The 14,614-nt window shown below is 36.2% G+C and overlaps 1 protein-coding gene across 2 annotated transcripts; it reads left to right on the top strand.

The window, feature by feature from the left end:
• Positions 1–1,408: 1,408 nt before the first annotated feature.
• LOC149261340 (putative cellulose synthase A catalytic subunit 6 [UDP-forming]) lies at positions 1,409–5,640 on the top strand. 2 transcript variants are annotated; one of them, XM_089381637.1, is made up of 9 exons: positions 1,409–1,846; positions 1,977–2,274; positions 2,593–2,733; positions 2,890–2,991; positions 3,413–3,631; positions 3,765–3,885; positions 4,054–4,250; positions 4,415–4,762; positions 4,948–5,640. In XM_089381637.1, the coding sequence occupies exons 1-9, from the start codon at positions 1,509–1,511 to the stop codon at positions 5,518–5,520; spliced, it is 2,337 nt and encodes a 778-aa protein (XP_089237763.1). In that variant the 5' UTR covers positions 1,409–1,508; the 3' UTR covers positions 5,521–5,640. The 2 variants fall into 2 exon arrangements, with proteins under 2 accessions (XP_089237763.1, XP_089237759.1); XM_089381633.1 differs by having other exon boundaries at positions 1,410–1,846; positions 1,977–2,307.
• The last annotated feature ends 8,974 nt before the right edge of the window (positions 5,641–14,614 follow it).

Here is a 14,614-nt window from a genome sequence, read left to right on the forward strand (position 1 = left end):
TTTTTTATAAATTGTGCTGAAGTTACATATAAAGTTTAGGTTTTTTTGCAGTTATAATTAAAAAACTCCATTTTAAAGTTTAGTTTTTTTGCAGTTATAATTAAATAACTCAATTTTTTTATAAATTGTGTTAAAGTTAAATATAAAGTTCAGTTTTTTTATATTTGCTAAAGACAGAATAATATATTGTAATCAATTTGTCAAATTTATTTTTAATTTTTAATTAATAATTTTCAATAAAATCAAAATTTTAATTTTTTTATTATAATTATAAAATATTCAAATAATAAATTAAATATTTATTAATTATAAAAATAATTTTTAATTTTATGAAAAATATATTTCAATTTTATAATTAACTGAGTACATTAACCTAACTAATTCTAAGGGCTTTGAAATTCATTTATCAAAAATTAAAAATTATTTAAAAAAAAAAACAAAACTTACCCAACACCGGTCCAAAATATTAATAATAATATTGATGTGATGTATACACGGTCCCGGCGACCATCTAGCTTCTGGCAGTGGACCAGGAATCTGATCGGACATTGAATTTGGCTTGTCAGCCCTTTCATTGTGATGCTTGAAATCTCATCACCTGATTCTTTGTCAGCCCTTTCTAGCTGAAATGTGTACCTCTGGTCATCATCCAGCTCAAGTTTTCGTACCAAAACTCTATTTTACTTTTATTTTATTTTATTATTAATATTGTACCAAAATTTTTAATTAATCACTGACTTTTAACTTTTTAGTAAACTTTTAATTAATCACTAACTCTTTATTTTGAACGAGTAAACATGTAACTACTCTCCACTAAATTAAATTTCAATAATAAAAAGAAACGAAGGGCTCACTTATAAACCATCACCACCCCGACTTATCTACTAATCAAAACCTACTATTCTTTGTTTGAAATGAACGGCTCACTTAATAAACCATCACCATCACCACCCCCACTTATCTACTAATAAAAACCTAGCATCCTTAGTTTGTTAAGTACGCGGGGTGCCTTATGATGAGTATCTCAATCCAAAATCTAGGCGGGACCCTTCTTACACCATCTTCAAGCCCTAATCAAATGATTCGGGATGCCTTTTCCTTCCAGATGCCTTTTCCTTGTTTTTTATTGAAATGCTAAGAAGAAATCTAAAAATTATTAAATTTACATGAGATTTAGATTGAATTCTCAAATAATCTTTTAATTTTATACATGTTTCATTTTAAGGTAAATTTTTTGAAAATGAGATAAGGCTATATACTTTTATAAATTGTCAAAATTTTTTATTTTATTTTGGTTATAATAACTTCATAATTTTTTACCAAAAAAACAAATACTAAACGACAACCCTACGTATTATACTGGTTTAAATTGTGATAAAGTTAAATATAACACGTTGTGAGCGTTCCTGTCTATAATTAAAACGCGGAGTTTTTTAAAATTGCGGTGAAGCTAAATATCGAGGGTTGTGAGAGTTAAATAATGCAACGAAGCCATCCTGGGGTAAATAATGCAACAAAGCCGTCCTGGGGAAGCGATTAGTCATCCTCAAGTAGCAGCAGCAGCTATGGCGGAGAATGCAGATGGCGGCTATGAATCTTTCCCTTTTCATAATACCATTGAAGTTAAAGGCCGTAACAGAGGCAAACTCTGTTTTCTGTTTTATTTGAGCTGTATAGTTTGTTTCTTTTACCATAGATTCTTCGGAACTGACTGGAAGGCTGCCAATGCGTTAGAGTTTGTAGCGGTTTTCTGCGAACTCTTCTTTTTTTATCTTTGGGTTCAAAATCAGATTATGACCTGGTTTTTCACAGTTCGATACACTGATCCTGAAAGGCTTTGTCGAAGGTATTGGTAATGCAATCAATTTCTTTATGTATGTGCTCAGAATTGTTGTTTGAACTTTGAAGAGAATTTTCTCAGATCAGAGTGTGTATGTATTTATAAATATACTTACTTGGTTGTTGATATAATGCAGTTATGGTTATGCAAACCTGCCTCCTGTGGATATTTTTATCACTACTATGGATCCATGGAAGGAGCCACCGCTTATTCTTGTGAATACTATTTTATCAGTCTTATCAGTTGATTATCCCTTTGAGAACATATGTTGCTACGTCTCAGACGACGGGGGTTCTCCCTTAAACTTTTACGCCGTACTCAAAGCATATGAATTTGCAGAAAAATGGGTTCCATTTTGCAAGAGGTTCAACATAGAGCCTCGTGCTCCCATGGTTTACTTTTCTCGACCTGCCCTGAACGAAAGCGAGTCTAGTGTAAGGTTCAATGGAGAGTGGGAGGAATTGAGGGTATAATGCACTTTGTAATTTTTATTATAGTGCGTTAGTGTTCAAATTGGGTGTTATTTGTAACTTTATCAGAAATATTTTTCACTCATTTCTGGAAGTCATTTTGATTGCAAATTTTGGAATGCAGTACTGGATAAGAATTATGTGAATTGATTTCCTGCAATTCTCCTGTTCTTCAAATTTCAGAATATTTATTTTCTAATCTTCAAATTTCAGAATATTTTCTACTGCTGGTTTCCCTACCAAATTTAATGTAGCTAATTGCCTTTTTTTTTCCTTTGTCAGCAAGAATATGAAAAAGTGAAGTTGGATATAAGCAGAGCCATGGAGTCATGTGGTCAGGTGCCCACAGAAGAGCAGGAGATGTTTGACCAACTGTCGGGTAATCAGACAATTGAAATTGGCAATCATCCCGGACTCATAAAGGTATTTCATGTGAATATTAATTCTTCGCATCTAATTTGATTCATTGTAACTTGTTAGATGGAACTAGGGATTGTCGAAAATTAAATGTAGAGCAGTACATTAACACACAGCAAATTCCTAAAATTATGGTTGCACTTTGACCTGTGGATTCAATAGAGTTTCGACCAATGGGTTGATCTGCCTCGATTAATTTACGTTTCCCGTGAAAAGAGACCTGGTTGGAAGCATCATTATAAGGCGGGTGCCTTGAATTGCCTGGTAATTACAGTACACCATTCTCTGTCTATTCATGAATTTCTATGTCATGATAATTATAGTTAGAAATTCAGGAAAATTATATGAAGTTAGTTATTATTTATTAATAATTGGAACTACTTATTTTCATGGTAGATTTGTTTGTAGAATTATATCTTATAAGAATTTCAGAATTCTAAGATAGCTGTAACTACCTAGTTGTTATCAGCGATCCGTCCTGTGATCATAATCTGGAAAGTTACAATCAGATCATAATTCCCTTCCTAATTAATAATTCTAACCGCCAAGAGGGAGTTAAAAGAAGAAAAATTGGTCATGTTAGTTTCAGGAAGACATACTCTAATCAAAGCAAACGGTCCTCTGCTAGTTTCTGTTTTGTCTATTTTTTTTTTATTAATAAAATCCCAAGTACCGCTGCACGCAGGCAAGAGTGTCTGGCGTCATCACAAACAGTCCGTTCATATTAAACCTGGACTGTGACATGTACGTCAACAACTCAAAGGCTCTTCTTCACGCTATGTGCTTCCATCTTGACCCTCGTATCCAAGAAGAGGACCGTCTCAGCTTTGTACAGTTTCCACAGCATTTTAGTGGCATTGATGAACATGATATTTATGGCACCAAGATGACCCTCACTTTTGAAGTAAGTTTTCTGTCTCTCTTTTCTTTTCCTCTCCTCTGAATGAGATTATATTATTGCAGATTAAAATTTCAATCTTTCTAACTGTAACACTAAATAAATATTGATTGAGATATTGTAATGCACATGATTGCAGGTGGCCATAAGAGGAATAGATGGGCTTCAGGGCCCTATTTACTTCGGCACTGGTTGTGTTCACAGGAGAAAAGCTCTTTTTGGAAGTAAACCAAGGTCACGCCATTCCAACGGACCAACAGGTTGCGGCCACTACCCATGAGATACCTCGCTATTTCTTTCAAATTCAATCTTCGTCAATAGAATCTTCTTATTATACACTTTTTCAGTACTGTTTTTAAAAGTCAGTTTCTTTCTCTTGATCGAGAGATCCAGTTTAATGGTTGTTATTTTTAACACGAAATTTTCAGGGTTTCATCAAGTTCAGAAGTCTAAAATATCATACGAAACCTTGACTGAAATGTTTGGTGAGAGCCCAACTTTTCTTGCATCAGTTGTGAATGCCATTGGCGGTGCAAGTAGTACAGAATCTTTAAACTATTCAACCCAGGACATTCTGCAGTTGATCAGTCCCAACTATGAGGTCAATACTAAATGGGGTGAAGAGGTAGGACTCATGGTTTCTAACCATAGAACATCACATCACTGTTAAGATAGCCCCGCCCATGGGTGAATTTTGTGTTTTCTTCTTCTTTCTTTTGAAGAAACTTTCAGCGAATGCCAAAATAATCATAAAAACAAACTGACAGCTTCAACATATTTGTTTTGCAGGTGGGATGGATGTATGGATCTTCCACTGAGGATATATTGACAGGATACAAGATGCACCGCAAAGGGTGGAGATCGGTGTACTGCTGTCCTTACAACCCAGCTTTCATAGGCACTGCTCCATCAAAATTGGTAGATGTCTTGCAGCAAAAGAAAAGGTGGTCTAAAGGATTGTTAGAAGTTTTCCTCAGTAAAAACTGTCCACTATTTGGTGGATATGCAAACTTGAATTTCCTGCAGAGGCTTGTTTATATCCATATTTGTTCCCGTGCTCTTTACTCCATACCACTTATGGTTTATGGACTTCTTCCCACAGCCAGTTTGATCCTTGGCAAACATTTCATTCCTAAGGTAATGTTTAGTCAATATGTTTCTTGTTATTTTTTTCTCATTTCAATAAATTATAGGGTAACTGTGTTTAAATTTCCAATACCATGAAATTACAGGAGCAATTGTTATGCACATGAATTATTTCTATACCTATGAAAGCCAGTTTTGATTATTGGATACTAAAATTGGGGAATATCCCATTGCAGGTATTAACAGTGGAATTCATTCCCTTCATCCTTATCTTTGGCTGCAATTACATATTGAACATGGTTCAGAGCAAATGGTTAGGCATTTATCGGAGACAGTGGTGGAACAACATGCGCATGTGGATGATTGTCATACTCACTTCTGACGTGGTTGCAACTTTTGAGGTTTTGCTCAACCTTTTAGGACTCAAGGAAGATACATTCTTGATCTCTCCAAAGTCACTTCATGATGACCGCCACAATGGTTCTGCAAGTGAAAGTACAGCAGGGGAAGATTTTAGTTTTGATGATGATTCTTTTATATTCATCATCCCAACAGTGTATGCTTTGTTCAACATATGGGGGTTGATTAACGGTCTGGTTAGTTCCATGCTTCACGGAAACATAATGACCGGTGAACTCTTCTGTGTGGGTTGGATCCTGTTCAATCTATTCCCATTTGTCCGGGGATTATTTAAAGAGGAGGGAAAAGCCGGTGCTCTCGGCCTCACAACGGCTCTCTATTCATTTATAATTGTTGGTACATGCTTCACTCTTTACAATGTTGTCTCAAGCGAATTCTACCGCCAATAGAAAAGGTGGTCTCTGCTGAACAGAGAATATCTATATTGCATATTGTATATTTGTTTATGCATGTTACATTTTTGGTTTCCCTGAAGTGGTAATGAGAGGGTCCTTAATTAATTACTTCAAGGTGGAGCTCATGGCGTAACCGTTTTGAGATTTGTCATGGCTTAACATGTTTTCTGGACTAGATATTGCTGTTAGGTTTTGAGATTTGTCATGGCTGGTTTGTTAATTCACATGTTTTCTTGACTGATTGGGGTATTGATAGTGCAGTGTGTGGCTAATATTATGCATTAAAGGGGATTCTACAACATTCTGCATGAGTCTTGGATTGATCAGTTCCTTATGTAAAGGATGAGTCTATGTTTACTGTAAAGAAGTCTCCTTCTTGTTCTATTTCTCTATGTTTTCTGTTATAATTATCGAGTGCCATGAGATGATGGCATACCTCTATGCATATATTGTAGTCCTGTCAATCGTAGTGATCATTTAATAACCGACAAGGTTTTGCCATATTATTCCTTGTGTTATGAGCAAATCGGAACACCAGGTTAGCTCCCTCATTTTTTCTATTTCTTGTTATATCAATCCTTCCCCGATTTCCTTTGGAAACAACAACGAAACAAGATCCATAAAACGAACTCACTCCCTTTCACTAATTACCCATGCAAAAATACCTCAGGGTTAGCGCGGTAGTTAACGGAAAAATACAAGGTATGTATGACAGTTTGACTAGAGATGAAACAGAATTAACCCTCACCTCACCTGACAAATTACAAAGAATTAACTCTCACCTCTGCAATGACAGAACATGCAGTGTTATGCTTTTCGAATTGCAGAATCTTAACAGCTGGGAACTAGCGTTATTACATTACTATTGATAAGGGGTTTGAACTAGTGTGAACAGGCAGTGTTATGCCATTTGACTTGCAGAATTTCCATAGTTAGGAACTAATGTTATGACTATGCCATTTCGCTTTCGGAATTTCCATGGCTACGAACTCATGTTATAACCTTACCATGGATAAATTTCCATAGCTAGGAATAATGTTATTACTATTCCATTTGAGTTGCATAATTTCCATAACTAGGAAGTAATGTTATTACTTTACCAGAATTTCCCTAACAAGGAACTAATGTTATTACTTTACTAATGTTAGAACTAATGTTATTATAAATCTGGAGAGAGAAGAATATTTAAGAGAACGCTGTGTGTAATGATAAGAATATTTTTCATATTAATTATAGGAAACGCAAGTTCTTTTGGCCAGCTTATCCTGCTTAAGTGAATTTTGACAACAGCTTCAGTGTAATTATTTCACTGATTTAGTATCTTTGGAATTTTCTTCGATACCAGATTTGGAGACACTATCTCTATTTTCTATATGTAGTCTCCACTGTGATGCCCCAAAAACATGGAAATCTTGGAAATACTATCTCTATTTTCTATATATATATAGTAATCTTGGAGATACTATCTCTATTTTCTATATGTAGTGTCCACGGTCAGGCCCCAAAAACATGGAAATCTTCATGGAAAGTAAGATATATGTTCATTGTTTTAAGATCTTAGTCTTTGATTAGGATATGTGTATTTTAAATATTTTATTTTTTTTATTTTAATTATTAATGGATTTTGTCTAATATTTAATTAGAAATTTAAAAAGAGTATTTTTAATATTACAAATATCAATGGTTAAAATTGTACAATTCAATATATATTTCAATATATTTGTAACTTATTAATAAAAAAATGCAATTTTAGCAACAAACACACATTATTGAATTTCAATAATAATTGGAAAAAGAAATTTAAAAATGATAATTTACAAACTTATCCTAATAAAACATATACTAATTTTCTAGGAATGCAAGCTTCTTTCTCCGTGAAAGCCAAACACATAATACAACATCATTGTCTAAAAATAAAATATATAAAAAAGTTATATGCTTTATTGGTAATGGCCTTGACATGTTACCAGGCTCTAACAAATAAGCAAAAGTGAAATTCAAGAACCTTGTCATTTTGGTCGATGATGCTTTATTGGTAATGGCCTTGACACATTAGCCTCTAACAAATAAGAAAAAGTGAAATTCAAGAATCTTTTCATTTTGGGTCAATGATGCTTTATTGGTGATGGCCTTGACACATTACCCTCTAACAAATAAGAAAAAGTGAAATTCAAGAACCTTCTCATTTTGGTCAATGATGCTTTAATGGTAATGACATTGACACATTACCCTCTAACAAATAAGAAAAAGTGAAATTCAAGAACCTTCTCATTTTTGTCAATGGTGCTTTATTGGTAATGGCCTTGACACGTTACCCTCTAACAAATAAGAAAGAGTGAAATTCAAGAACCTTCTCATTTTGGTCAATTATGCTTTATTGGTAATGGCCTTGACACATTACCCTCTAACAAATAAGAAAGAGTGAAATTCAAGAACCTTCTCATTTTTAACTATCTTGAAGAATTCAAAACTAGATAAACAAGAAGAAAATGTAGACCTCTAACATTACACAAGCAAATGTTCACACTTGTGGAACAAAAGTGACTTCCATACCATTTGGAGGCTATCAACATTAAAATCTCCTCAAGAACCACGAGATAGATGATGATGAGTTTCCAAAATTCAAAAATTATGTTTATAATTTCATTTTTAACCACCCTGTTAGTCTTATAAATTCTTTCATAGGAATGATATTTTCAATTATGCATAACCTGGAGAGCATGCAATAGTTGACAAATACTAAAATCTCTCTCTATGTACTTTTTCCTACCAAATAAGAAAGACTTCCAAATCTAAAAATTACATACTTGCTTTTTTTTTACTCAAATTTAATATCAACATGATTTTTCTTTCTTATGAGTTTTCCAGTATACTATATCTTGATGGAAAGAGGAATGGAAACAACCTTCAAGAAAGAAAAGAAAGAAACCCTAATAAAATTTCTATGAATTTATATGACTTGTCTCTTTCTATTTTCAAATTTTTAGCACACATGATATCTCTTTGTCGTTAGTTTTCCAACAAATATTAGCATGATGGGGAAATATATTACTTGGAGAGTTGAAAAATTATGTTGTAAGGAAGTAGAGAGAGATTGTTAATGGCATGCATGTCATTTTGATGGACTTCATTATGTTCAAATTTCAGAGTAGTAGCAGACCACTTATTATATTCTCTAAATGAGTCCAATGGGATTTTCCCAATAAAAGGACACCTTGATTAAATATTATCATAAATGTAATTAATAAACATAAAAATAGTATTCATCAATGTGATATTAACAAAAAAAACTCCCCACGATAATAATATCTCAATACATAATTATGTTTAATTAAATGTAAATGCAATTTATGTAGAGTGTGGGGAATGACATAGTAGGGCCAAGTAGCTCTGGTGCTGATAAGGCACCAACCATGGGGCAACATGTGGACATGGGGTGCCACATTCACTACCACATATTATTTGTACATTCATGTTTACATGTCACAAATAGTGGAATATTCAAAGGGGGTCTAATTGCCCCAAACTTGGAATTTGATGAAATTCATATCATCAAAAAGCTCTTAATGGACAGAGTATGTTGGTTACATACAAAATGGGATTCAAATTGGAAGAAATAACCAAAATTTTGTGACCCCATCTCCTCAAGGTGACTTAGGAGGTTGGGTGTGTTACATCTGAACCACAAGATCAAGAGCAATGAAAAAAATTGTGAACCCAATAATTCGATTCTAAGCCATATCTATAGTTGAAACATATTGAATCCTTCAAGGGAAGAGGTAAAACTATTGTACAAATATAATATATAAAATCAAGCATGACTTCTATAACTAGAGTTCCCCTTAGTCATATCTAAGTTTGGGAATTACAAGGTTGCCTCCCTAGCCACACTTTTACTAGGGATGTCAATGAATTTGAATTTTTCAAGTCTAAATGGGTTGATGGCTATCCATTGAGGCTTGAAAGATTTCTTCAACACCTTCATGGTTTGAACTTGTAACACACCCCACTTACCTCAGTGGAATGGCTACTGCTAATCTCAGTCCTCTTATGTTGTTAGAAGAATGGATAAAAATAAAAAAATCTTTGTTTTGTTGATTGTGACCATTCTTCCTTATCGATTCTCTTCTCAAGGGTTTGGATTATTTAGTTAAGGTTACCACCCTTCTTCTGAGTCTCACGACTAGATTAATCGTAACCTTTACACACACATACAGGTGGCATAATAAAAATGAGTTGGCATAATATATGCCACACACTATCATCTAACATGTCCCATTCATAACTTAATCCGACTTGGAACCAACCTATGACAATTCACCATGTTACTTCGCTCTGGCTCCTTGACGATCTCCACTATCCACCTACTAGATCTATAGTCACGATTTGGAGTGGGGATATCAATGGTCAACCGATGATTTATGATAGGTTGATGTGCTCAACCGTTAATCAATGGGTACCCCATCACAATCACAGTTCCAGCCGAGGGTTCCAAGACCCCCATCCCATTGTTGGCAATGCCTTCGCCCATTTGATGGCTAATATCAATTTCTCTACTTGCCCTCCCACTGATATCATAAGAGGGGGGATCATAAATCACCTCTATTGTTAGATCTTCGATGATCTTTGTCGTCTATAGGAACTATGCTCTGCCCATGGTCACAACACATGGGCCCCATCCCTTCGGTCTCTTCCCCTGTACCAGTCTGCCATGTCACGCTAGTCCCTTCATCTCGGTGCTCTCCTCAACTACTCCTCTTTGTAGCTCCAGGATGGGACCTCTGGAACACGTCATCCTGGTCCTATCACCCACAAAATTCTCCTTACCTACTCCTCTTTGCACCTTAAGGATGGGAGCTATGCATTTATGTGGTGCAGTGGACCATACCTCTGAACACCCTTACTTCTTATTAGTCCATGCTATTCTGATGCCACGACATCCCGTGCCGAATTATCTAGGCCCTTCCCCATTATGCTTCACAATCAACTTCCAGGAAGAGCCCTATGGGCTGAGTTGTCTCATGGCTTGCCCTATGCCAATTCAAGTGCAACCGAAGTTACGTGGAGACCACCATATCTTGGTCCCATGTCATCCTGCTCCTCTAGAGTGAGCTCCCTTGCGATATTTATGGTAAAGTTATCATCGGGGTGAGTGATAGTGTGGGCTCCATTCTGCCGAAAGGGAAATTAATCCTACGTTGCGTTGTAGTATTTGTTGACCTGGTGCCTAGTTATCCCTGCAATTCTACTTTGTGTTCCTAAAACAAACTTCTAGTTTGTGTCCTCCGGGCCATGTCATCCCCCCATTCACCAAATTGCGATAAGAAAAAATCTCAACATCCAATCCAAGGCTTCCATGGTGAAGGTTTCATCAAAATGATGGTTAATATTTACCCGCTTAAAGATATGAGTTTGAGTCTCAGCTTGAATTCACTACAATTCTACTCATAGTAGAACATCTCCATGACTAGATCAGGGAGAACTTGTCAAATCATGAGCAATATGCTCGATCTTGGACCCGGTGGGTTTCACATGAGTTTTCTCCCGTTTTGTACCCAACACCATTTGCTAGCCATTTCGACTATGGATTAGCTACAATGGTTCTGTAAATGTCTCTATCTGTGCCAATGTTCAGTTAAGGGCCTTAAGGTTTACTAAAGCACCCACTGGTGCTATCCCTCCTAAACTTACACTAGATTTAATCTTCCCATGTCCACGGGGTTCACAAGATGTCGAGAAGACCACAAGGAGATTGACACTCCTTGAAGAAACAAGGAATTCCTCTTTTGGGTCTAAATACAGGCATGATCCTTATGGATCGTCACATAATGGGTACGTTCTCAACCTTCAAGAATTACCCATTTAGGGACAAGGAATTTTAGGCATAACTGCATTGGTGACCTTTTGGCTGCCCCCAACTAATAACTTGTGGACTTCTGAAGGGCCTATAGCTCTCCTGCCACATGTCAAGGTGCACATTATGGTTCCCAACAACCCTACAAGTATCACTAATGCACTTATTAAGGGTCTAAGGGATGTTTAGCTATTAGTGGGGATGTGCAACACATCCCTCATGGATGAGATACCATCACCTAAAACACCATGGCTATTATCGACCATTCAACAAGAAGCTACTACGACATCTCAGTGCCAAAAAATTAAACAAGAGAAGGCTTCCAGCCTAAATATGTTCATCATTAATGCAAACAAAGATGAATACATCCTATAGTGAATATAAGATGTAATCTAGCCAACCCCTCTTATGATTTCATGTTATGTTTTGAATGCACATAGCTCCTATGAACCAAATCTTAGTCAAGTGAACAATGTAGCCCAACTCCAGGGCATTTATCAGAGCAGGATATAGAAGCCCCTTATGTAAGATCACAAGTCATTAAGTTAAGTAAGGAGGAATTACCTTAGCATTATTACAATGCAATGCAACACCAACAAGGGTTGGTAACCAACACCTTCAACACATGACACATAGACCCTATAAACACATGTTGTCCTCCATGTAACCATTATAATGTAATAGGAAAAGCCCTTATGTTAATTATTGCCATGATTTAGTTTATATTCATATAAATCTTTTCAATTCCTTTATTAATCAACACAGTCAATAATTTCATATAGCATGCCATTTTGATGCAGGAGCATCTGACCCCCCCCCCAATTAAAGGAGGAATTCAAAGTGGAGAAGGAGGAGACGTGGACCATCGGAGCAAAACAGGGGACATTTATGTTAAAAATAGAGTAAATGATGAAATGGATAAAATTCTCGAGGAGACTTATTAAATGTAATCTTCCACATATGTACGCATATACAAGAGATTTAGGGGTTGTTAGAGGATTGATCAGATCCTTTCAGTGATCCAATCCAATGTGTTTTATAAATAATGAACCTGCATGTTTAATAGACATATGATGTAGAGTGATAGATAGAAAGTGTAAAATTGAGAGTATTCACAATGTAATCAAGAGGAGAACTGTGACTAAGGCTGAAACGCCTTAGGATGTAACCGTTCTGTATATAATAGAAAATGTGTGTTCAGTGATGATTGATACGCCTGTGTATTACTGCTTAAATAGTCGGCGTGTGTGTATGTTTCATATATAAAGTTAATCCTCTGTTGCAAGATTGTTGATCGACCATCGATCACTATAAGGATCGATGGCAATCCATTGATTAATGAGATATCATTATATATGAGTGTTTTTCAGAGTGTGGCAGAACTGTGTTTAACACAAAAATCCATCAAAAGGCAAGTGAGATTAAGTTAAGGAGGAAGCGGGTGAGAATGCACAACGACTGTTGGATCTCAGAGATCAACGGTTTAGATCATGTCGCTGAGGAGCAAAGTGAAATATTGCATCGGCGAAACTCTTCGGGAGTTATTGGAACTGGCCATAGAAACTTAGCGGTGCCGATATGTGATTTAACACCAACCGTTGGATTGAGCACCAGATCAACGGTTGCGATTTAATCGCTCATCGCATATATCAGAGGTGAAGGCTAGTGGACAGTGTGATGGAATGCTGATGGCCGATATGCAACTACACGATATAGCCAATCAAATATTGGAGGTATCGGCTTAACGGAGTTCGAAGGAATAGTGCAAAGGATGAGCGGACCCGACGATAATTCTAGATGTGGGTTTAATGAATTTGAAGTCTGGCTTTGTGTTCCAGCGGAGTTTTTCCCATGTTTCCTGTGTATTTCGATTGAACGAATGGTCCTAGAGTTTTAAAGGAAAACTTGATAAAGTGTATGGTCATGGTTTTGAAGGCTTAAAGCCTCAAATATGCTTTCGATAAGGTTTGTGGGCCATAACCCACAGGCCTCAGGATCGAAATTTGTAAAAGAAAGGGGATTTTGGCACAACCCCAAAATCTCTTTTCATCAAGTGGTATCAGAGCAAAAGAAGATTTCGTGTGCAAAAGAAGGGAAAGGTTTAAGGGAAAGGATTTGCTACGAGAAGGAGAAGAGTGCAAATAGAAGGAGAAGAGGTACAGTTGTTGAGGTATGGAAGTATGGTGAGTTTATGGTCTTTACTGTCATGCAGATAGTGGTAGCGGAAGGTGAGAAGACTTTCAGCAACCTAGAGCAAGGAGTGCTCAATTGGTTCCAAAGAAGAGAACCAGAAGGATGCCAAAAGGCTGAGTGAGGAGAGCTTGGTGAGATATCATGTAGCAGAGGAATATTGTTACTACAGAGGTTGGTTGTAGCTCACAAAAGATCATGAAAGCAGTTCCACTGAGAAGTGGGTAGAATTGCTAAGGACAAGGAGAAGCATATGACCAGGAGGTCATCAATTTTTGTGCCTCAGGAGTCTAATGCAGGAGCATCTAACCCCCTCCCTAATTAAAGGAGGAATCCAAAGCGGAGAAGGAGGAGATGTGGACCATCGGAGCAAAACAGGGGACATTTATGTTAAAAATAGAGTAAATGATGGAATGGATAAAATTCTCGAGGAGACTTATTAAATGTAATCTTCCACATATGTACGCATATACAAGAGATTTAGGGGTTGTTAGAGGATTGATCAGATCCTTTCAGTGATCCAATCCAATGTGTTTTATAAATAATGAACCTGCATGTTTAATAGACATATGATGTAGAGTGATAGATAGAAAGTGTAAAATTGAGAGTATTCACAATGTAATCAAGAGGAGAACTGTGACTAAGGTTGAAACGCCTTAGGATGTAACCGTTCTGTATATAATAGAAAATGTGTGTTCAGTGATGATTGTTGCAGAGGCTTTAGTACAACTCATAATGAGTGAGTGAGGAGCTCATGAAGATAGAGAAGACGGAGAAGGCCACTAATAGTTGAAGATCAGGCCTGTGAGAGACATAGAGTCTTGAATGTAATTATTTGTTTATACTTATGTATACAGAGGTTTATTCCTAGCTATGTAAATGTGTGAAATGAGTATTTTATGAATGAATTACATATGAATTCGTAGGTTCTGTAACAGGGTTGCAGGTAGAATTCTGCAAAACATGCAGAGGAGAGAATGATTTAGAGGAATCATCACGGGTATTTGAATCTAGTTGAGGAAACAGAGTGAAGCTCTGGAGAGA

The sequence above is a fragment of the Pinus tabuliformis genome, chromosome 6, assembly GCF_031772625.1.
Source record: "Pinus tabuliformis cultivar Carrire ecotype Pingquan chromosome 6, CPIR1, whole genome shotgun sequence".
Classification (NCBI taxonomy): domain Eukaryota; kingdom Viridiplantae; phylum Streptophyta; class Pinopsida; order Pinales; family Pinaceae; genus Pinus; species Pinus tabuliformis.